Source organism: Tiliqua scincoides, chromosome 5 (genome assembly GCF_035046505.1).
Source record: "Tiliqua scincoides isolate rTilSci1 chromosome 5, rTilSci1.hap2, whole genome shotgun sequence".
NCBI classification, from domain to species: domain Eukaryota; kingdom Metazoa; phylum Chordata; class Lepidosauria; order Squamata; family Scincidae; genus Tiliqua; species Tiliqua scincoides.
In genome coordinates, this window is record NC_089825.1 from 141,860,884 (window position 1) to 141,885,345 (window position 24,462).

Consider the following 24,462-nt stretch of genomic DNA (forward strand, 5'->3'; position numbering starts at 1 on the left):
CACTCTCTGTTTCCTGGTCTTCAACCAGTTCTCAATCCAAGAGAGGACCTGTCAGGAGAGGACCCTTTTGTTCAGCTCTATTTTCATCAGATTAGGACTACTCTGGTAGCCTCACAGTCCCCTTTGCCTGACCTGACCATGAGCCAAGGCACATTTGCTTACTCGCAAGGCTTAGTTTTGTTTTCCATAGGGCTCAATACATTCATCAGCTTGGAGGGGGGACTTCCTTCTCAGGTGTTTTTCGGGGGCTGCTTTCATCGGATCAGGACTGTTCTGGTGTTCTTGGATTCCTCTCAGCCTGCCCTTTCCAATAGACTAAGGCATGTTCACCTACTCATGAGTAAACATGTGATACGGCTCACATTCCATAGGGCTCTATGTCTTTTTGTTTTCTGTTTTTTTAGCCATAACTTTTGATAGAATAGTGATATTTCACTCCAATTTTTTCATTGCATTCAGCTGTAAATTCAGCATTGAATGGAATATGACATGATGGTATTACAGGTTGAGCCTCATTATTCGCATGGGTTCTGTTCCAAGCATTCACGTGGATGGCAAAAATCGCACAATAACAAATCCATTTAAAAAACAAAGTTTCTTTGCTCTGGTGATTTAAAAACAGCCTTGCTGACCTTTGTGATGTAAGATAAAAGTCATTAAGAAGACAATCTATCAACCAGTCCTCCTCCAACAGCTTAGAAAGGCGCTTCCCTCAGCCTCTCCCTTCACCAATGCAAAGTGATCACCTTTCGTTCACGTGCTCAGGGGGAAGGGAGGGGTCCGCTGGAGAGAGAAGGACTGATGGATTGTCAGCCAGCTGTCCTCTCTCTTTCATTAAGGAGGCTATTGTTAAAGGACTGTTCAGTTTTTTAAACTGATTTTAAAGGGGTGCATTTTCCCCTTCTCCAGGGATCAGCACATTCTTTCTCATTTGCAGTGGCCATTCGTGTTGCGTCAAATCCGAGGATAAAAAATTTGTGTATAACAAGGCTGTACCTGTATTCCTAAAAACCACAATCTTAGCGATTTTGGTCAATTGTGATGTCACCCCCCCCCGGCTGGCACCTAGGTCGGACTGACCCCCCGCTTGTTGCTAGCTACACCACAGCTGCTCATTATGTTTTGAACTTGTTTGCAAAGATCGAAAGGTTTACGTGGCTCTCAGTCCTGAAAATGTGCACATACATTGATAGTTTTGCACATTTTTCCTTACTACTGCTATGGCTTTTTGAATGACCTTCTGCGGCCTCACTTGCTCAAGGATCTTCAAGAAATCTCAAGAAACCTCCTTGACCACAGAAGTTGGGTAAGTGTTTTAAAGCAGGGCAACACCCAAACCGTGAAGACGAGAAGGCTGCAAATGACAACATGGCCCTTTGTAGGGTCCTCAGAAACATTTTTCCTCCAACGCTGGGCAGAAGAAAAGAAGCTGATTTCCCTTTTGCATAAGTGAACATTTGATGACTTGTTTGGTTTTCAAATGGCACTTGAATCCCCAAATCAGTAATTGGGACAAAAATGCTAAAAATGGGATGGTCTAAGCAGGACCCCGGGCCACAGGGTGGATCAGGGAAAAAGGAGGGCAGACGCCAAGCCCACCCTCTGGCCCAAAAGGGGGTCATACCCTTTAGGCTTCCCCCTTATTGACACTACTGGAATGCTACCCCAATAAGAAGGCTGACAATTACCTGACTAATACTTTCACTTGGGGCTTCCAGATACCAGCACCCCTTCCCCCCCACCCTACCTGTGTGGACAATTTGCACTCAGTGAATGGTTTGGAGCAGTGGCTCACACACATTTCGCACCAGGACCCACTTTCTAGAATGAGAATTTGTCAGGACCCACCAGAAGTGATGTCATGACTGGAGGTGACATCATCCAGTAGGAAAATTTTTAACAATCCTAGGCTGCAATCCTACCCACACTTACCCAGGAGTAAGTCATAAGAACATAAGAACAGCCGTACTGGATCAGGCCATAGGCCCATCTAGTCCAGCTTCCTGTATCTCACAGTGGCCCACCAAATGCCTCAGGGAGCACACCAGATAACAAGAGACCTCATCCTGTTGCCCTCCCTTGCATCTGGCATTCTGCTGTAGCCCATTTCTAAAATCAGGAGGTTGCACATACACATCATGGCTTGTAACCCGTAATCGATTTTTCCTCCAGAAACTTGTCCAATCCCCATTTAAAGGCGTCCAGGCCAGATGCCATCACCACACCTTGTGGCAAACAGTTCCACAGACCAACCACACGCTCAGTCTGCGTGACTTCCTCTTTGCTAACGATGCAGCTGTCACTACCCACTCTGCCAAAGATCTACAGCAGCTCATGGATCGTTTTAGCAAGGCCTGCCAAGATTTTGGACTGACGATCAGCCTTAAGAAAACACAGGTCATGGTTCAGGATGTGGACTCACCTCCCTGCATTACAATCTCTGCGCATGAACTGGAGGTTGTCCATGACTTTGTGTACCTTGGCTCAACGATCTCTGACATTCTTTCTCTCGATACTGAGATAAGCAAATGCATCGGTAAAGCAGCTACCATGTTTTCCAGACTCTCAAAGAGAGTCAGGTCCAACAAGAAGCTGACCAAGATCCAGGTCTACAGAGCTTGTGTCCTGAGTACACTTCTGTACTGCAGCGTGTCATGGACTCTTCACTCACAACAGGAGAGGAAACTGAATGCTTTCCAGATGCGCTGCTCCAACGCATCCTCTGAATCACCTGGCAGGGCAAAGTTCCAAACAATACAGTCCTGGAACGAGCTGGATTTCCTAGCATGTATGCATTGCTGAAACAGAGACGCCTGTGTTGGCTCAGTCATGTCGTGAGAATGGACGATGGCCGGAACCCAAATTATCTCCTCTATGGAGAACTCGTGCAAGGAAAGCGCCCTACAGGTAGACCACAGCAGCGATACAAGGACATCTGCAAGAGGGATCTGAAGGCCTTAGGAGTGGACCTCAACAGGTGGGAAACCCTGGCCTCTGAGCGGCCCACTGGGAGGCAGGCTGTGCAGCATGGCCAATCCCAGTTTGAAGAGACACTTGGCCAACAGTCTGAGGCAAAGAGGCAAAGAAGGAAGGCCCATAGCCAGGGAGACAGACCAGGGACAGACTGCACTTGCTCCCAGTGTGGAAGGGATTGTCACGCCCGGATTGGCCTTTTCAGCCACATTAGACGCTGTTCCAGAACCACCATTCAGAGCGCAATACCAGAGTCTCTCGAGACTGAATGTTGCCAACAACAACACCAAGCCTGAGCTGGTTCCCCACAAGGTGGAGCTTGTCTGGGATGAAAAGGTCATCAGAAGAAGAAAAATAGGAAACAAAAAAAAAGTGGACCAGCTGGCTGTATGGATATATGGCCAATGTGTTATAAATGCAGTTTAGCAAGGCAGGAACCCTCATCAAGTATCTAGGCATAATTCATAGGGCATTTCAAGGCAGCTCACAACCCCATGTAGGATTGGTGAATCCCCCTGTGAGAATTGTGGGTCCAGCTCGTGGTCCTGTGCAAGCCTGTCTGGTGCAACTGATGGCCACCTCATAGCCTGTAACAGGGCAGGCTAGGGCTGGGCACCAGCCTGTGCCCATTGGGGTCAAACCCACGGACCTGCTATGAGTACAAATCTTGCAGCTGACATGAAGGCAATGATACCTCAAGAAGGTGTTTTGTTTCCAAGTCTGAATCTAAAACTCACATGCATTTAGAGCTACGGTTTCTTTCCCTGGATGCATTGGCTGCTGCCATTCACTGAACGCCTTCAACTTTCCTTCCATCCTGCAGGGAAACAGGAAGATGGCTCTCCTGGAGTTGTTAACAAGGCCACCACCTTAACCCAAGCCCAGAGGGCAACCCAACACCAACCCCACACCAGAAACGTATATATATTTATTTGAAAATATCTCCATGCCATGTTTGTTCCTTTGAGAGAAAGCAAAGATGTGTTCCTGGATTCAGTGTGGCGCTTGTTTGGTTTCACAGTGAAAGATGGAGAGAGAGACAAGAATGGATGAAAAGGAGAGAGAGAGAGAGAGAGAGAGAGAGAGAGAGAGAGAGAGAGAGAGAGAGCGAGCGCATGCATAAAGGATGATTAAAGGGTGTAGGGGGTAGGTTGTGGGTCATTAGAGAAGACTTACTGTGCTAATTAATCACATTGTAATTAAATGATCCTTTGATAGGGTTCTAACAGCACAGACATAGGCAGGTCTACTCATAAGCAACTCCTAGTGAGTTCCATTAGACTTGCTGTGCAGGATTGCAGGCCTAGAGAACTTTAGGATGACTGCCAGACAAAGCAACTTTGCAGATTTCTTAGAAGAAAGGCAGGATATAAATAGGTACAGTTAATTGATTTCAGTGCTTTGAGCAGATGTGAAGGAGAAGGATTTAGGGCATGGGCAGCTTGTCATACAGGACTGTGAGAAGCTGCACCAGTCCAAATTCTCCCCATGGAATACTGTATTCCAGGAGCAGAAGTCCTGCTGCCCTCCCTTGCATCTAGTTTTGCAATAGGGGAATGGATGGACCCTGAAGAACGGCAGAGGCACACCAGAAATGCATGCAGAAGAAGAAATTTATTAATGTGACATTGTGCTGGAGTGAAGAAAAGGGATCCGAAAGGGATTGGGAACTCTCAGCTCTTCCGGGATGGCATTTTGAAGAGGCTGATGGGAGCTGGATGTTGCTTTGCCAGATGACTTGCGAACATAGCGATATCAGAGGGACACCGATGGAGACAGGCAATCCCCTCCATGTCGGAGCCATTCACATCCCAGCAGGCACAGTTGGGGCTACAGCCTGCTCTACATTTTGTACTTGCAGATGTAGGCATTGTGTTTGTTACAAGGAGCATCATTCCATTCCTTAAAAGCTAAAATGCAAAAGACAGGAGAAAAGTTATTTCTGTTTTCCTCTCTTTGGAACCATGTTTTGCCTGAATGGAGGAAGCCAATAAGATGCTTTGCTTTCATTCATTCCAAACACCTGATCCTAGAACTCAGGCTGCTGATGTTGTTCTAAAAATAGTAGGAGAAATTCCAAGTGAGTAGGAAGGGCAGCTGTGGAAAAGAGCTGGAGATTAATTCTAGTTTTGGCTCTCAGAATGCCAACCAAGAGGTCTCCCATTCCCATTTCATTTTCCCACTTCCCAATCCTTATTCCATTCTGGGACTCTCTCATCATGGATACTGCAGAAGGAGGTACATGCCATGTATCATGCAGCTTAGCAACCGACACAGGCAGAAAAATGATATATGAATTACCATGATCATATATATATTTTAATTTCCTTTATTAGTGATTAATAAAATAATAACACATTTGCTAAACAAAATATCAACACTAAACAAATTCTGCTGAACAATATATCAAAGTGAAAAAGAAAAAAATAAAGGAAAAGGAAATAAAAATTTTAAAAAATGGACCCACTGCATTATTACTTTCTCTATGAAACTCCAATTCATTGCATCCTATGGTGGAGGGAGATATCTCCAGGTCTCCTCTGAACAGGGAATATTTGATCCCATACCCAGGGGTAAGCCTCTGTGCCACGGTGGGGGGTCTACTTAAACTGTGCCACAGGATCAGATCCAGGAATGGGGATTGGATATCAGTGGCACCAACCAAGCTTTGATGCACCCACCCCCTTCCTTTTCCAGCCCCCCACTCCACCACCTTGTTTTGACCCCTCCGAACCCCCATTCTGCCACCCCCCCATTTCCTCCTGCCTTTCCTGCTGACTTACATTTATCGGTGAGCAGTGGGAGAAGAGTGTGCACTATCAGAGCGCCTTTTCCCACTAGCACTGACTGCTTTACAGCAGCCAGCATTAGCGCAGGAGGTGCACCACCATTGGACGCAGCCCATAGGACTGGGCTCTGTATATCCTAAGAAAAAGTAGCCTACAATATTGGTATAAGGTGCTCCCCCCTTTCTGCCAGGGTTCTTAAGCAAGGAACATCCTAGCTCAACTGAGGAACGTGATGTTCAGGCAAACCACCTGCCCGCTACAGGGAGGAGACCAACTGATTGTGAACAGGAGTTCCTGCTTCCGGTTAAAATTTGGTTAGTCTTTCTCTAGCGTACAGGCTGTTTGCCTGCATGTTGCATCCTTCAGTTAAGCAAGAATGTTCCTTTGTAAGAAGAAACACCAGTGCTTCAACTGTAAGTCAAGAAGAACAAAAGATACTGTAATGGGTGTGGAGGGATGCAGAGGGGTGCCCCAGATCAGCAGATAAGTCAGCGATTTTCAACCTTTTTCATCTCACAGCACACTGACAAGGTGCTAAAATTGTCCAAGGCAGACCAATCTGCTGGTAAGGGGACTTAAATTCCCCAATTGCCCTTCTAATAAATGACCCTCCCCAAAGTTGCGAGGCACACTTGCAGATCATCTGCAGCACACGAGTGTGCCCCGGTACAGTGGTTGAAAATGGCTGGGATAAGTGATCGCGCCACTCAGGGGCTTGGGTACACTTACCAGAGCCTCCGTCAGCCTCCCGGGGATGCAGGGAGCCCTGCGCGGCTGTCCATAGGGTCCCCGATGCTTCAAAAGTGAAAATGGAGCAGTCTTGCTCTGCTTCCAGTTTAGCGGAAGCGGAGTGCAATAGCTCCACTGTCACTTTCTCCTCCCTGCCTCCTGGCTGCCCCCACCCCTTAAGGGGAAACCAGCCAGGGCCCACAGGCTGGGGCGTCCTGATGCCCCAATCTGAAAAGCCCTGCCTTAGGGTAAGCCTCTGACTCCATGTATGGTCTACTTGGACCAACACAAGCAATGCTGTTGGGATGACGGATCAAGGCAGGGAGGGGGAATGGGATATTTGCAGTGCTGCTGCCACCAATACCACACTCTTCTAGGCCTTGATCCGCCCCCCATCCTGCCCCATCGCCTCCCTGTTTCTCCCCTCCCACCCTTTCCACCCTCTCACTGCTTCCCCCAATCCCACACCCCAATCTGACTTACTAGTACCAGGGACATATAGCAAACATGGATGTTCGCCTGTTACTGCTTGCGGAAACAGACCAGCTCAGTGAGGCATGTCCTGTTTTCCAGCTACCATAAAGGACCATCAACTGGCAGAACACGAGTTCTGGCAGGGAAAGGCCCACAAAGGACTGGGCTGCCCACTATGTAGGTTAGCTGCGGCTTTCTGGCTTGTATTATTTCACTGACATAGTCTTCAGAGGTCAATCAGTAGATCAAAGTCAGACTTGCAGGTAGAGACCCTCCAAACTGTACCTGAGGCAGGCCCATTCCTGGATCCCTAAGATTTCAGAATCCTTCCTCAGACACTAAGAAGTAAGTTTGCTTACCTGTGTAAGTTGTCAGCTCCACACAGTACTCAGAGTTGTCAAGATTGTTGGGCTCATTTCTCCTCCAGGCCCTGTACTTGTAAGAGGCTCCATCAGACCACCTCCATTTCCCATTCTGTAAACAAACGAAGCAAGGCACATTATGCTATAAAGAAAAAGAAGGACCCAGGAAGAGAAAGAGACCTTTGGGGTGTCACTGGTACAAAGGTAGAGGAGGACTAGAACCACAAGAATGGGAGAAGTAGCATGTGGGATTCAGTGCAGGCTGAAACGACACTTCAAAGGACGATCATCAGGAATGCAACACATGCGATGCTCACCTGGCGAACATCATGGAGTCCAATCCAGACATCACTATGGCTTTTCTGGTAACGGGTGATGAATCTGGCCAGCAAGTCAGTCTCTGCCTTGGTGAGGACAGAGACGAGGTGGGCCCCACGGCCATAGCTCTGGCACTCAATCTGAAGAGGGAGAGGAAGAGAAGAACGTTGCCTCCATTCTCCATGTTTCCCATCTTGAAGACATTTCTACTGGGAGAACTGAGCAAGGAGCTCTGAGGATTGCTTGTCAATTTCAATTTTGTACCCTAGTGAAGACCTCTCATGGTGCTTAGAACTGGGCCAGGGAGGGAGGAAAATGGGAAGGGTTCTCAAGAGTGCCACTACATTGTAAACATGGGGAGAAAGTCTCCCTACAGGCCACATTTTTTCTGTAGTTGGACACTTGTATGTGGGAAGAGGCAGACAGAAGAGTGCATCACATGTGGGGGTATCGAATGGATCCTTCAGATTCCCCTTGTGGAGTCCATCAGCATAGCAGACAGAACATCTATAGGGACCTCTTCTTCTGTAACCTCAATAATAGACATACCATCCAAACCACTGCTGTCTTTCTTTTCCTGGCACTGTGAAGCAAACACATAGGCCAACCAGGGCATCTCTCCTGCTTGCATGAGAAATGCTTCTTACCTCAGCCTCTGCCCAGGTCAATTGTTCATCAAAATATGCGTAGCAGTTGCCCTGGCTCTGCATCCAGCCTCTGGCACAGCTCCAAGCTTCGGCTGCATGTAGACAGGAGTGTGGAAAGGAAAGCAAGAGTGGACAGTGCAATGAGAAGCATTTGCTTTTAAAGTCCCCTGTTAAAGGAAAAGGATCCCAGGACCCCCATCCCGAAATTGGCAGTCTTGTGGAATTTCATTTGGAAAGGCTTTTGTATCCTGTTTTGCGATCCTGTGCCCCAGGGCAGCAGAGGAGCCAGTTCTACTCCTTCACTCCAAAGAATTTCAGATTAGCTGGGTTAGCAACCTTTCAAGATGCTATGCCTGTTTTTATTCTAATTACAGATCTGACCCAACTAAGATTTCTCTGTTATCCCCACTTCCAGTTCTGGTGGTCAAACGATGACAGAAGAGTTCTCTTCTTCCCCCTGTGTGGCTTTCAAAATGTAAAGTCAACCTAAGAGTTTGCTCAAGGGACTCACCTCCCAAGAAAGAACTGCAGATCAAGATCCCAAGAAGACATAAGGCAGAGGAAGTCGGAAGAGCCATCTTCTTGTTCCCTGCAGGATGGAGGGGAAGTGCAGTAAGAAGACGTTCAGTGAATGGCAGCATCCAAGACAAGAAGTTGCAGCTCTAAATGCACATGAGTTTTGGATTCAAACTTGGAAAAGTTACACTGTTGAGAGGTGTCATTGCCATCATATCAGCTGCAAACAGTGCAGCTAGAAGAGAACAGAGACATTCCAGCAATCCCCTGAAAGGCCACTTCAGGCTGAAACCTCTGGCAGTGAATCTAAGCCTCCTCTCAAATATGCTCCTGAAGGGCAGCCCAGCAGCCAATCCCAGCTCCCATCAGGCACACCTCTCTGAGACGGGTATTTACAAACCCAGTGCCTAATACATTTGCAGTTCATATATTTAGGTGTACAACAGAAAAAGAGTCAGGTGTGAAGAGGCCCTGAGAAGCCCAAGTTCAGAAGCAGGTGTTTGTTAGGGATTACACAGATTAACTGCAGGTCTCATTTCAGTCCACACTGTTCCATTAGTTTAGGATTGCAGCTGTACTTTCTGTCTACTTAGAAATGTCAAGATCCTTATCCATTCCTCTCTGTCTCCTCTGTTCAGTGTATCAACCGCTTACTTTAATGTAGAACTTCCTTCCTCCAATAAGTCCTTCCACATGAGTCCATCAGCACATTTCAATGACTCTGAAACCATGTAGCTTTGCACTCTTTAAAGCCTGCAGGAACCCTGAGCTCTCTGAGCCATGCAGGCTTTCTCCCCAGGTACTCACCTTCTGATGCTCTTCTCCTGAGCTCTACCCAGTTGGAAGCCTCCTCAGTGGGTGACTCTTATATAAACCCTCAGCAGACATGGTGCAATACCAGGAAAAGGCAGATGCCTCAAGGAAATTCAACTGCCCTGTGAGGAAATGGGGAAGGAGGAGAGAAGGAACAGAGCAGCAGGCATGTGAGGTATATTCTCTTCCCAACCCAAAACGGTCTGTGCTTGATTGATTTCCCTTCATCAATAAAAAGGGTGGGGTAAAGACACTTCATTTGAGCAAAAGATTTGATAGGAGGTTGCTTCACGATGTTGGCTTCTTTGAGAGTTTTTCTGCAGAAAACCCAATGCTAACTTCCTCTTCCTCCCCAACCTCACCACTCCAAAAAAGGCAATTCAAAGCCCTTTGGTCCTTTCCACTCTTGTCCAAGGATTGCATTTACTTGAAGAGTACAGATGATCCAGTTCCTTTCTCCCTCCACTGTGGAAAGGGGTGGCTTCAGCAAGGTGGCTTCCGTGAGAGCTATTTTCAAACACACATCCAGCCCATCTTCTGCTAAATCCAGGTATGATTTAAACAGTAGTAAATGTGTCACTTAGCATTTTAAAAAAGTGGAAAATGTGTCATTTCTTAGCACTTTTTCAAAGTAGGGCTGGGTGGGACAGCGTTCATGATTGGTTGCACACATCAGCGAAACAGCACTTGTTCAACTTCTGAAACTGGAAAAGCCTACTTTTTCGACAGAGGTGCTTTTTGGGAAAGACAAGTGGCAAATAAGCTAGAATATACCAGGTGTGTTTTTGGGGAAAATACCCAGAAGAGAAACCTGGGGTTGGTCAGGAGCAGGGCCTAAAGGGGCCACTAACCAGCCAGCCCCAATCTCTTTTCCTATTTTCCTGTGCACCACATTCTCCAAACCATTCATTGAGTGCAAATTGTCCATTCAGATGGGGGGGGGGAGGTGCTGGAATCTGGAAGCCCCAGGTGAAGCTATCAGTCAGGTAATCGGTAGTCTTCTTATTGGGGTAGAATTCCAGCAGTGTCAATAAGAGGGAAGCTTAATGGGCATGGGCCCCCTTTTGGGCCAGAGGGTGGGCTTGGCGTCTGCCTCCTTTTCTCCCTGATCCACCCTGTGGCCTGGGGTCCTGCTTAGACCATCCCATTTTTAGCATTTTTGTGCCAATTACTGATTTGGGGATTCAAGTGCCATTTGAAAACCAAACAAGTCATCAAATGTTCATTTGATGGTTGGTTGGCAGGCAACCTTCAGTCTCGAAAGACTATGGTATAAGCCTACAGCACCTGGTATTCCCAGGCAGTCTCCCATCCAAGTACTAACCAGTCCTGACCCTGCTTAGCTTCCAAAATCAGATGAGATCAGGCATGTGCAGGGATGCAAAAGGGAAATCAGCTTGTTTTCTTCTGCCCAGCATTGGAGGAAAAATGTTTCTGTGGACCCTACAAAGTGCCATGTTGTCATTTGCAGCCTTCTAGTCTTCACGGTTTGGGTGTTGCCCTGTTTTAAAGCACCTACCCAACTTCTGTGGTCAAGGAGGATTCTTGAGAATTATTGAAGATCCTTGAGAAAGTGAGGCCACAGTAGGTCATTTCACAAGCCATAGCAGTAGCAAGGAAAAATGTGCAAAACTATCAATGTATGTGCACATTTTCAGTTCTGAGAGCCACTTAAACCTTTTCATCTTTGCAAACAAATTCTTGAGAGTTCTTGAAGATTCTTGAGAATTCTTGAGAAAATAAGGCCACCAAAGCTCATTTCACAACCCATAGCAGTAGCAAAGAAAAATTGGCAAAACTATCAATGTATGTCCACATTTTCAGGACTGAGAGCCACCAAAGTTGAACTTTGGAAAGGAATTCAAAAGCTAATGAGAGGCCAGGAGGAAACATAATCTAGGTGAACTTTCTTCACCTCGTAGGTACTGGAGGGTAGAAACACACAAATTCAAGAATAAGGAGTGACTGACAGCTATGTGCACTTCACTGGTAGTTGTGGCCAGTTGCTACAAGATAGTAGCAAACCATTGGAGGTAGGAGGAAAGACATCTAGGAGGATGTCCCCTTCTCCCGAGGAGGCCTCCAGCCTGCTCCTACCAGAGTAGGACACACTGTGGATGCACCACACTGGAGCTAGTTAGGATCAAAATTTCCTCTTAGTGCATTTGTCTATCTTGTCTACAACTGTTTCTACTAAGCAAAATGCAATCTTCCTCTCCAGCCGAAGTCTCCCCGCATTTCCTCATGTACCTCACAGTCCAATCCTAACTAGCTCCAGTGCAGAACCTCCACAAATAAGGAAAATTGAGGGTATTCAAAACCTGAGTTTTCGCCCCCCCCCCCAAGCTCAGCTCTGGTCAGTCCGGAGGCTCTTCTGAAGCCCACGACCTCTGCAGGTTTCAAAATGAAGACTGAACCTGTTCAAAGGCAACTTCCGCTTTTTACCAAGAACCTGAAGTTGCCTTTAAATGGTTCTGGGCTTCGTTCTGAAACCCGCAGAGGCTGTGGGCAGACGCGCACGGCCTCTGCAGGTTTCAGAAGAGTCTCCAGAGGCAAGAGGAGAAATCAGCATATATCGAACTCGTAGAAAATGCAGGCTACCTGTAACTGGAAAAGAATTATTAGAGATTTATTATTTGTACCGAAGATTTGTGGTTTGCTGCTTTTGCTGCCAGCTGCAGGCGGTCAAATCTCCACCGTCTCTGGTGGTCCATGGGGGACCTGCTCACTCAGCAAGACGCTGGAAATGATCAAAAGCAATCTCTTTTCCTGAGACCTCGCAGACCACTTCCCAGGGTCTTGCGGACCATCTGTAGTCCCTGGACCATGGGTTGGGAACCAGTGCTCTTAGGAGTTCAGGGTGGTATGCATGGTTCTTCCCCTTATTTTGTCCTCACAACAACCTTGTGAGGTAGGTGAGACTGAGAGATAGTAATAGTCATGAGATAAAATGAATAATAATAATAATGGACAGAAAGTAAATGAAGTGAATATTTCCCCACAAGCAGTGGATGAAATTCTGCATCAAACGGTATATAACATGACGTTATTATTCCTAAAAGCCACGATTTCCAGAATTTTGGTCACTAGGGTGTCACCCTCCCCCCGATGTCTCATTGGTCTGCTCTGAGTTAAGGCAGTGGTTCTCAAACTGAGCACTGGGACCCACTTTTTAGAATGACAATCTATCCGAGACCCACCGGAAGTGATGTCATGGCTGGAAATGACATCATCAAGCAAATTAAAATAAATAATTTTAAATAATTAAAAAAAAAACACAAATAATTAAATAAGGGGAAGCCAGCCCTGTTCCACCCAGTGAATTTTCTCTGTAGTCAGCCTGCAATAACAACACCCCCTTTTGTTCAGCTCTGCTTTCATCAGATCAGGACTATTCTGGTAGTGTCACAGTCCCCTTCGCGTGACCTGACCATGCGCCAAGGCACATTTGCTTACTTGCAAGTAAATGTGACCTTGTGGCTTAGCTTTGTTTTCCATAGGGCTCAATACCTTCATCAGCTTGGAGGGGGGACTTCCTTCTCAGGTGTTTTTTGGGGGCTACTTTCATCGGATCAGGACTTCTGTGGTGTTCTTGGATTCCTCTCAGCCTTCCCTTTCCAATGGACTAAGGCATGTTCGCCTACTCATAAGTAAACATATGATATGGCTCACATTCCATAGGGCTCTATGTCTTTTTGTTTTCTGGTTTTTTAGCCATAACTTTTGATAGAATAGTGATATTTCACTCCAATTTTTTCATTGCATTCAGCTGTAAATTCAGCATTGAATGGTATATGACATGATGGTATTACAGGTTGAGCCTCATTATTCGCATGGGTTCTGTTCCAAGCATTCATGTGGATGGCAAAAAACGCACTATAACAAATCCATTTAAAAAACAAAGTTTCTTTGCTCTGGTGATTTAAAAACAGCCTTGCTGACCTTTGTGATGTAAGATAAAAGTCATTAAGAAGACAATCTATTAGCCAGTCTTCCTCCAAGAGCTTAGAAAGGCGCTTCCCTCAGCCTCTCCCTTCACCAATGCAAAGTGATCACCTTTCTTTCACATGCATTTTCCCCTTTTCCAGGGATCAGCACATTCCTTTCCATTTGCAGTGGCCATTTGTGTTGAGTCAAGTCTGAGTATAAAAAATTTGTGTGTAACAAGGCTGTACCTGTATTTCTAAAAACCACAATTTTAGCGATTTTGGTCAATTGTGATGTCACCCCCCAAGGCTGGCACCTAGGTCGGACCGACCCCCCGCTCGTTGCTAGCTACACCACAGCCACTCATTATGTTTTGAACTTGTTTGCAAAGATCGAAAGGTTTACGTGGCTCTCAGTCCTGAAAATGTGCACATACATTGATAGTTTTGCACATTTTTCCTTGCTACTGCTATGGCTTGTGAAATGACCTTCTGCGGCCTCACTTGCTCAAGGATCTTCAAGCAATCTCAAGAAACCTCCTTGACCACAGAAGTCGGGTAAGTGTTTTAAAACAGGGCAGTACCCAAATCGTGAAGACTAGAAGGCTGCAAATGACAACATGGCCCTTTGGAGGGTCCACAGAAACATTTTTCCTCCAATGCTGCGCAGAAGAAAAGAAGCTTTTGCATTTTCCCTTTTGCATAAATGGACATTTGATGACTTGTTTGGTTTTCAAATGGCACTTGAATCCCCAAATCAGTAATTGGGACAAAAATGCTAAAAATGGGATGGTCTAAGCAGGACCCCAGGCCACAGGGTGGATCAGGGAGAAAAGGAGGGAGACGCCAAGCCCACCCTCTGGCCCAAAAGGGGGCCCATACCCTTTAGGCTTCCCCCTTATTGACACTGCTGGAATTGCTCTCCAATAAGAAGGCTGACAATTACCTGACTGATAATTTCACCTGGGGCTTCCAGATACCAGCACCCCTTTCCCCCCACCCTACCTGTGTGGCCAATTTGCACTCAGTGAATGGTTTGGAGCAGTGGCTCACACACATTTCGCACCAGGACCCACTTTCTAGCATGAGAATTTGTCAGGACCCACCGGAAGTGATTTGGCCCACCAAATGTCCCAGGGACCTCATCCTGGTGCCCTGCCTTGCATCTGGCATTCTGACATAGCCCATTTTTAAAATCAGGAGGTTGCACATACACATCATGGCTTGTAACCCGTAATGGATTTTTCCTCCAGAAACTTGTCCAATCCCCTTTTAAAGGCTTCCAGGCCAGATGCCATCACCACACCTTGTGGCAAGCAGTTCCGCAGACCAACCACAAGCTGAGTCTGCATAACTTCCTCTTTGCTGACGATGCAGCTGTCACTACCCACTTTGCCAAAGATCTCCAGCAGCTCATGGATCGTTTTAGCAAGGCCTGCCAAGATTTTGGACTGACGATCAGCCTTAAGAAAACACAGGTCATGGTTCAGGATGTGGACTCACCTCCCTGCATTACAATCTCTGCGCATGAACTGGAGGTTGCCCATGACTTTGTGTACCTTGGCTCAACGATCTGTGACATTCTTTCTCTCGATACCGAGATAAACAAATGCATCGGTAAAGCAGCTACCACGTTTTCCAGACTCTCAAAGAGAGTCTGGTCCAACAAGAAGCTGACCAAGATCCAGGTCTACAGAGCTTGTGTCCTGAGTACACTTCTGTACTGCAGTGTGTCATGGACTCTTCACTCACAACTGGAGAGGAAACTGAATGCTTTCCAGATGCGCTGCCTCCAACACATCCTCTGCATCACCTGGCAGGGCAAAGTTCCAAACAACACAGTCCTGGAACGAGCTGGATTTCCTAGCATGTATGCATTGCTGAAACAGAGACGCCTGCGTTGGCTCGGTCATGTTGTGAGAATGGGCGATGGCCGGATCCCAAAGGATCTCCTCTATGGAGAACTCGTGCAAGGAAAGCGCCCTACAGGTAGACCACAGCTGTGATACAAGGACATCAGCAAGAGGGATCTGAAGGCCTTAGGAGTGGACCTCAACAAGTGGGAAACCCTGGCCTCTTGAGGCCTCTTCCTGGCATCGAACCAGGTCTGCTGAGTCACTATATAAGAGTCACTGAGAAAGACCAAGACCACTGAGGAGGCTCCCAACTGAGCAGTCAACACATTTGCCTGTCAAGGAGAAGAGCATCAGAAGGTGAGTGCCTGACATCTGCAAGAGGGATCTGAAGGCCTTAGGAGTGGACCTCAACAAGTGGGAAACCCTGGCCTCTGAGCGGCCTGCTTGGAGGCAGGCGGTGCAGCATGGCTTTTCCCAGTTTGAAGAGATACTTGGCCAACAGACTGAGGCAAAGAGGCAAAGAAGGAAGGCCCATAGCCAGGGAGACAGACCAGGGACAGACTACACTTGCTCCCAGTGTGGAAGGGATTGTCACTCCCGAATTGGCCTTTTCAGCCACACTAGACGCTGTGCCAGAACCACCATTCAGAGCGCGATACCAGAGTCTCTCGAGACTGAATGTTGCCAACAACAACACCAAGCCTGAGCTGGTTCCCCACAAGGTGGAGCTTGTCTGGGATGAAAGGGTTATCAGAAGAAGAAAAATAGGAAAGAAAAAAAAAGTGGACCAGCTGGCTGTATGGATATATGGCCAATGTGTTACAAATGCAATTTGGCAAGGCAGGAACCCTCATCAAGTATCTAGGCATAATTCATAGGGCATTTCAAGGCAGCTCACAACCCCATGTAGGATTGGTGTATCCCCCAGTGAGAACTGTGGGTCAAGCTCGTGGTCCTGTGCAAGCCTGTCTGGTGCAACTGATGGCCACCTCATAGCCTGTAACAGGGCAGGCTAGGGCTGGGCACCAGCCTGTGCCCATTGGGGTCAAACCCACGGACCTGCTATGAGTACAAATCTTGCAGCTGACATGATGGCACTGATACCTCAAGAAGGTGTTTTGTTTCCAAGTCTGAATCTAAAACTCACATGCATTTAGAGCTACGGTTTCTTTCCCTGGATGCATTGGCTGCTGCCGTTCACTGAACGCCTTCAACTTTCCTTCCATCCTGCAGGGAAACAGGAAGATGGCTCTCCTGACTTCCTCTGCCTTTTTTCTTCTTGGGATCCTGATCTGCATTTCCTTCTTGGGCAAACGCTTAGGTTGTCTTCACATTTTGAAAGCAACACTGAGGGGAAGAGCAGAAACCTTCGGTCATTGTTTGACCATCAAAACCAGAAGCGGGAATAACAGAGAAATTGTGCCTGGCTGCTAATCTTCTCCTGAACTTCATTCCTCTGTTACCCTGCACATGCCTGATCTCGTCTGATCTTGGAAGCTGAGCAGGGTCAGGCCTGGTTAGTACTTGGATGGGAGACCGCCTGGAAATACTGGGTGCTGTACGCTTATACCATAGTCTTTGGAGACTGAAGGTTGCCAACCATTCCTCTTTGCCTGCCATGTGTTTATATGTCCACTCTTTCCTTTGGGGTCTTCCTCTTGTTGGGTGGGGATCAATCTCAGCACATCCTTCATGCACCAGCACCAGCAGATGTCAAAGAGCATTACTAGCTGGAAAAGGCCAAGGAGGGTGAGGCAGGTGGGAGGGGCTGGGGTGAGGAGAGACCCCAGAAGAACTCCTTTTGGTGTGGCTGGATGTCCTGAAGAGGTGACCCCCAAAGAAAAGAGTGGGCATATAAAAACATGCAGGCCCAAGAGCAGGGCTGCTGAAACCATGGCCCAGGTGCTGGATCCAGGGTTCTGTTGAATCCGCCTGCCCAGTGAGCAGAACTTACTGTTCTGTCTGGGCACCGCATGCAGTCCTCCATGATCAGGGGACACTCAAGGTGGACTACACACAGTGCCAAGGTAGACTGGAAAGATGTGGTTTGAATGGGGACCGCTTTTCCATTGAGCAGCACTGCTACCAAAGAGGAAAGAAGTCCAGTAGAAAGGTAGTGGCCAGGCAGAACGGAGGCCCCTGACCTTCATAGACCAGCCCACTGAGCCAGGGTCTGGATGGAGTGCTGTTACCTGGCTGCTGTAGCCCTATCCCCAAGCCTAGTCTGAGATCAACGCAATACCCAAGTTCACCCTCACCTCGACATTTGGCAACCCTAGCCCGGAGTTGTTAACAAGGCCACCACCTTAACCTAAGCCCAGAGGGCAACCCAACACCAACCCCACACCAGAAATGTCTGTATATTTATTTGAAAATACCTCCATGCCATGTTTGTTGCATTGAGAGAAAGCAAAGATGTGTTCCTGGATTCAGTGTGGCGGTTGTTTGGTTTCACAGTGAAAGATGGAGAGAGAGACAAGAATGGGTGAAAAGGAGAGAGAGAGGGAGAGCATGCATAAAGGATGCTTAAAGGGTGTAGGGGGACGGTTGTGGGTCATTAGAGAAGACTTACTGTGCTAATTAATCACATTGTAATTAAATGATCCTTTGATAGGGTTCTAACAGCACAGACATAGGCAGGTCTACTCATAAGCAACTCCTAGTGCGTTCCTGTGCAGGATTGCAGCCCTAGAGAACTTTAGGATGACTGCCAGACAAAGTAGCTTTGCAGATTTCTTAGTAGAACGGCAGGATATAAATATGTACAGTTAATTGATTTCAGTGCTTTGAGCAGATGTGAAGGAGAAGGATTTAGGGCATGGGCAGCTTGTCATACAGGACTGTGAGAAACTGCACCAGTCCAAATTCTCCCCATGGAATACTGTATTCCAGGAGCAGAAGTCCTGCTGCCCTCCCTTGCATCTAGTTTTGCAAAAGGGGAATGGATGAACCCTGAAGAACGGCAGAGGCACACCAGAAATGCATGCAGAAGAAGATATTTATTAACTTGACACTGTGCTGGAGTGAAGAAAAGGGATCCGAAAGGGATCAGGGACTCCCAGCTCTTCCGGGATGGCATTTTGAAGAGGCTGATGGGAGCTGGATGTTGCTTTGCCAGATGATTTGTGAACATAGCGATATCAGAGGGACACCGATCGAGACAGGCAACCCCCTCCATGTCGGAGCCATTCACATCCCAGCAGGCACAGTTGGGGTTACAGCCTGCTCTACAGTTTGTACTTGCAGATGTAGGCATTGCGTTTTTCACAGGGAGCATCATTCCATTCCTTAAAAGCTAAAATGCAAAAGACAGGAGAAAAGTTATTTCTGTTTTCCTCTCTTTGGAACCATGTTTTGCCTAAATGGAGGAAGCCAATAAGATACTTTGCTTTCATTCATTCCAAACACCTGATCCTAGAACTCAGGCTGCTGATGTTGTTCTAAAAATAGTAGGAGAAATTCCAAGTGAGTAGGAAGGGCACATGTGGAAAAGAGGTGGAGATTAATTCTAGTTTTGGCTCTCAGAATGCCAACCAAGAGGTCTCCCATTCCCATTTCATTTTCCCACTTCCCAATCCTTATTCCATTCTGGGATTCTCTCATCATGGATACTGCTGGTGCTGCTGCCACCAATACCAAACTCTTCTAGGCCTTGATCTGCCTCCCATCCTGCCCCATCTTCTCCCTGTTTCTCCCTCCCACCCTTTCCACCCTCTCACTGCTTCCCCCAATCCCACACCCCAGTCTGACTTACTAGTACCAGGGACATATAGCAAACACGGATGTTCGCCTGTTACCACTTGCGGAAACAGACCAGCTCAGTGAGGCATGTCCTGTTTTCCAGCTACCATAAAGGACCATAAACAGGCAGAACACCAGTTCTGGCAGGAAAAGGCCCACACAGGATTGGGCTGCCCAATATGCAGGTTAGCTGTGGATTTCTGGCTTGTATTATTTCACTGACATAGTCTTCAGAGGTCAATCAGTAGATCAAAGTCAGACTTGCAGGTAGAGACCCTCCAAACTGTACCTTAGGGATTCCTGGATCCCTAAGATTTCAGAATCCTTCCTCAGACACTAAGAAGTAAGTTTGCTTACCTGTGTCAACTCTCAGCTCCACACAGTACTCAGAGTTGTCAAGATTGTTGGGCTCATTTTTCAGCCAGGACGTGTACTTGTAAGAGGCTCCATCAGACCACCTCCATTTCCCATTCTGTAAGCAAATGAAGCAAGGCACATTATGCTATAAAGAAAAAGAAGGACCCAGGAAGAGAAAGAGACCTTTGGGGTGTCACTGGTACAAAGGCAGAGGAGGACTAGAACCACAAGAATGGGAGAAGTAGCATGTGGGATTCAGTGCAGGCTGAAATGACACTTCACAGGACGATCATCAGGAATGCAACACGTGTGATGCTCACCTGGAGAATATCATAGAGTCCGATCCAGACATTACTATGTTTTTTCTGGTAATCGGTGATGTGTCCAGACAGTAAGTAAGTCTCTGCCTTGGTGAGGACAGAGGCAAGATGGGCCCCACGGCCATAGCTCTGGCACTTAATCTGAAGAGGGAGAGGAAGAGAAGAACGTTACCTCCATTCTCCTTGTTTCCCATCTTGAAGACATTTCGATTGGGAGAATTGAGCAAGGAGCTCTGTGGATTGCTTGTCAATTACAATTTCATTCCCTTTGGAAGATCTCTCAGGGTGCTTAGAACTAGGCCAGGTGGGGAGGGGGAATGCAAAGGTTCTTGAGAATGCCACCAAGTTGTAAACATGGGAAGAAACTCTCCCTGCAGGCCACATTTCTTCTGCAGTTGGACACTTGTATGTGGGAAGAGGCAGGCAGACTAACATGTGCAACACATGTGGGGGTATTGAATGGATCCTTCAGAAGCCACTTGTGGACTCCATCAGCATAGTAAAGATAATTTCTAAAGAGGGCTCTTCTTCTGTAACCTCACTAACAAACATACCATCCAAACATTTGTTCTCTTTCTTTTCCTGGCCCCCTGAAGCAAACACACAGGCCAACCATGGCATCTCTCCTGGCTGGGTCAGAAATGCTTCTTACCTCAGCATAGCTCCAGGTCAATTTTTCATCAAAATACGCATAGCAGTTGCCGTGGTTCTCCATCCAGTCTTTTTCACAGCTCCGAGCTTCGGCTGCATGTAGACAGGAGTGTGGAAAGGAAAGCAAGAGTGGACAGTGCAATGAGAAGCATTTGCTTTTAAAGTCCCCTGTTAAAGGAAAAGGATCCCGTGACCCCCATCCCGAAATTGGCAGTCTTGTGGAATTCCATTTGGAAAGGCTTTTGTATCCTGTTTTGCTCCGTGCCTGATGTGTCCCCAAATTCCATGCCAGGGGAAGAATTCTGCCACAAGTCAGACCAATTCATGATGCCACTTGTCTCCCCAGCTTTGACCTTTCTATACAGTGGTGGTACTGGACAGTCAGAGGGGCAAAAGCCATGCGGTGCCATGCCTGTGCGGCCAGTGGGGGTGACACCACTGTACCTGCTGTTCCCATCACACCACCGCTGCCCCCTGCATCCACCCTTCAGCCCCTTCCGAGGGCCTGGGAGGCCCTACGCAGCATCTACAACCCTCCAAAAGCTTGCTAAGGCCTTCAGAGAGCTGTTAAGCATTAATCTCAGTTCTCGTGGAAAACATGAAGTACGGGTTTATCAGCCCTTAGGAGGCCTCAGAAGGCTTTGGGAGGCTCAACAGAAATTGTGCGGGGCTCAATAGAGAGGTAACTCTCCTCTTGGGGGTGGAGAAGAATGTTGCGATCCTGTGGCCCAGGGCAGCAGAGGAGCCAATTCTACTCCTTCACTCCAAAGAATTTCAGATTAGCTGGGTTAGCAGCCTTTCAAGATGCTATACCTGTTTTTATTCTAATTACAAGTCAGACCCAACTAAGATTTCTCTGTTATCCCCACTTCCAGTTCTGGTGGTCAAACGATGACAGAAGAGTTCTCTTCTTCCCCCTGTGTGGCTTTCAAAATGTAAAGTCAACCTAAGGGTTTGCTCAATGGACTCACCTCCCAAGAAAGAACCGCAGATCAACATCCCAAGAAGACACAAGGCAGAGGAAGTCAGAAGAGCCATCTTCTTGTTCCCTGCAGGATGGAGGGGAAGTACAGTAAGAAGACATTCAGTGAATGGCAGCATCCAAGACAAGAAGTTGCAGCTCTAAATGCACATGAGTTTTGGATTCAAACTTGGAAAAGTTACACTGTTGAGAGGTGTCATTGCCATCATATCAGCTGCAAACAGTGCAGCTAGGAGAGAACAGAGACATTCCAGCAATCCCCTGAAAGGCCACTTCAGGCTGAAACCTCTGGCAGGGAATCTAAGCCTCCTCTCAAATACGCTCCTGAAGGGCAGCCCAGCAGCCAATCCCAGCTCCCATCAGGCACACCTCTCTGAGACGGGTATTTACAAACCTGATACAGTGCCTGATACATTTGCAGTTCATATGTTTAGGTGTACACCAGAAAAGAGTCAGGTGTGAAGAGGCCCTGAGAAGCCCAAGTTCAGAAGCAGGTGTTTGTTCTGAATCCTTGTCAAGATCCTTATCCATTCCTCTCTGTCCCCTCTGTTAAGTGTATCAACCGCTTACTTTAATGTAGCACTTCCTGCCTCCAATAAGTCCTTCCGCATGAGTCCATCAGCACATTTCAATGACTCTGAAACCATGTAGCTTTGCACCCTTTAAAGACTGCAGGAACCCTGAGCTCTCTGAGCCATGCAGTCTTTCTCCCCAGGTACTCACCTTCTGATGCTCTTCTCCTGAACAGGCAGATGTGGTGGACTACCCAGTTGAGAGCCTCCTCAATGGTTTGGGTCTTTCTTGGTGACTCTTATATAGACCCTCAGCTGACATGGTGCAATACCAGGAAAAGGCAGATGCCTCAACGAAATTCAACTGCCCTGTGAGGAAATGGGGGAGGAGGAGAGAAGGAACCAAGCAGCAGGCATGTGAGGCATATTCTCTTCCCCACCCAAAACGGTCTCTGCTTGATTGATTTCCCTTTAGCAATAAAAAGGGTGGGGTAAAGAGGCTTCACTTGAGCAAAAGATTTGATAGGAGGTTGCTTCACTATGTTGGCTTCTTTGAGAGTGGTCCTCCCCAATCTCACCACTCCAAAAAAGGCAATTCAAAGCCCTTTGGTCCTTTCCACTCTTGTTCAAGGATTGCATTTACCTGAAGAGTAGAGATGAGCCAGTTCCTTTCTCCCTCCACTGTGGAAAGGGGTGGCTTCAGCAGGGTGGCTTCCGTGAGAGCTATTTTCAAACACACATCCAGCCCATCTTCTGCTAAATCCAGGTGTGATTTAAAACAGTAGTAAATGTGTCACTTAGCATTTTAAAAAAGTGGAAAATGTGTCATTTCTTAGCACTTTTTAAAAGTAGGGCTGGGTGGGACAGCATCCATGATTGGTTGCACACATCAGCGAAACAGCACTTGTTCAACTTCTGAAACTGGAAAAGCCTACAATTTCGACAGAAGTGCTTTTTGGGAAAGACAAGTGGTAAATAAGCCAGAATATACCAGGTGTGTTTTTGGGGAAAATACCCAGAAGAGCAACCTGGGGTTGGTCAGAAGCAGGGCCTAAAGGGGCCACTAACCAGCCAGCCCCAATCACTTTTCCTATTTTCCTGTGCAACACATTCATGTTGTCATTTGTGGCCTTCTTCACGGTTTGGGTGTTGCCCTGTTTTAAAACACTTACCCAACTTCTGTGGTCAAGGAGGTTTCTTGAGATTTCTTGAAGATCCTTGAGCAAGTGAGGCCGCAGAAGGTCATTTCACAAGCCATAGCAGTAGCAAGGAAAAATGTGCAAAACTATCAATTTATGTGCACATTTTCAGGACTGAGAGCTACGTAAACCTTTCGATCTTTGCAAACAAGTTCAAAACATAATGAGCGCCTGTGGTGTAGCTAGCAACGAGCGGGGGGTTGGTCCGACCTAGGTGCCAGCCTTGGGGGGGGTGACATCACAATTGACCAAAATCACTAAGATTGTGGTTTTTAGGAATACAGGTACAGCCTTGTTACACACAAATTTTTTATACACAGATTTGACTCAACACGAATGGCCACTGCAAATGAAAAGGAATGTGCTGATCCCTGGAGAAGGGGAAAATGTACTCCTTTAAAATCAGTTTAAAAAACTGAACAGTCCTTTAACAATAGCCTCCTTAATGAGAGAGAGAGGGCAGCTGGCTGACAATCCATCAGTCCTTCTCTCTCCAGCGGACCCCTCCCTTCCCCTGAGCATGTGAAAGAAAGGTGATCACTTTGCATTGGTGAAGGGAGAGGCTGAGGGAAGCGCCTTTCTAAGCTGTTGGAGGAGGACTGGTTGATAGATTGTCTTCTTAATGACTTTTATCTTACATCACAAAGGTCAGCAAGGCTGTTTTTAAATCACCAGAGCAAAGAATGCTTGGAACAGAACCCATGCGAATAAAGAGGCTCAACCTGTAATAACATTATGTCATATTCCATTCAATGCTGAATTTACAGCTGAATGCAATGAAAAAATTGGAGTGAAATATCACTATTCTGCATACATAAACCTTTATTGGCATTAAGAACAATATAACAGCAATAGCCAACACAGTAGCCACATTATCAAAGAGAGAAAAAAGAAAAACCACAACAAGGGATTGGTAAGGTAAAGGGAAGAAAACAAGAGGGGGGATATAAGATCAGGGTGGGGGTTTTAACTTAGAAACTGCGAAAAGAAATTCTGCTACTGCAATGGTAACATTCGCCGAGGTGTCACTCAAAAGGGCATGTAAGGGATCAATAAAAATACTGGAGAGAGAAGACCGCAAGGGTTTCAGATGTTGATCTCAGAGAGATTGGTGGGCCGGGCAACAAAATAATATATGGACCACTGTATCCGGTTCAAGAGAACAAAAGGGACATAATCTGCGGTCACGCAGAATATTAAGGAATCTGCCAAAGTGAACAGCAGATGGAATGATATTAAATCTCGCAAGCATAAACGCTCAACTCTTACTAGGGTTAATTAACGTACTGAAGTAGTT

At 46.9% G+C, this 24,462-nt stretch overlaps 2 protein-coding genes across 2 annotated transcripts; both read right to left on the reverse strand.

Annotated features, from left to right (window-relative positions):
* Window positions 1-4,815: 4,815 nt before the first annotated feature.
* On the reverse strand, window positions 4,816-8,870 carry LOC136654132 (C-type lectin BpLec-like). Its single transcript, XM_066631017.1, has 5 exons — window positions 8,804-8,870; window positions 8,293-8,384; window positions 7,645-7,785; window positions 7,325-7,439; window positions 4,816-4,883 (listed from the first exon to the last, which is right to left on the reverse strand). The coding sequence occupies exons 1-5, from the start codon at window positions 8,868-8,870 to the stop codon at window positions 4,816-4,818; spliced, it is 483 nt and encodes a 160-aa protein (XP_066487114.1).
* Window positions 8,871-18,630: 9,760 nt separating this feature from the next.
* On the reverse strand, window positions 18,631-21,510 carry LOC136654221 (C-type lectin BpLec-like). The gene is made up of 5 exons (XM_066631150.1): window positions 21,444-21,510; window positions 20,474-20,565; window positions 19,822-19,962; window positions 19,502-19,616; window positions 18,631-18,698 (listed from the first exon to the last, which is right to left on the reverse strand). The coding sequence occupies exons 1-5, from the start codon at window positions 21,508-21,510 to the stop codon at window positions 18,631-18,633; spliced, it is 483 nt and encodes a 160-aa protein (XP_066487247.1).
* Between the last annotated feature and the right edge of the window lie 2,952 nt (window positions 21,511-24,462).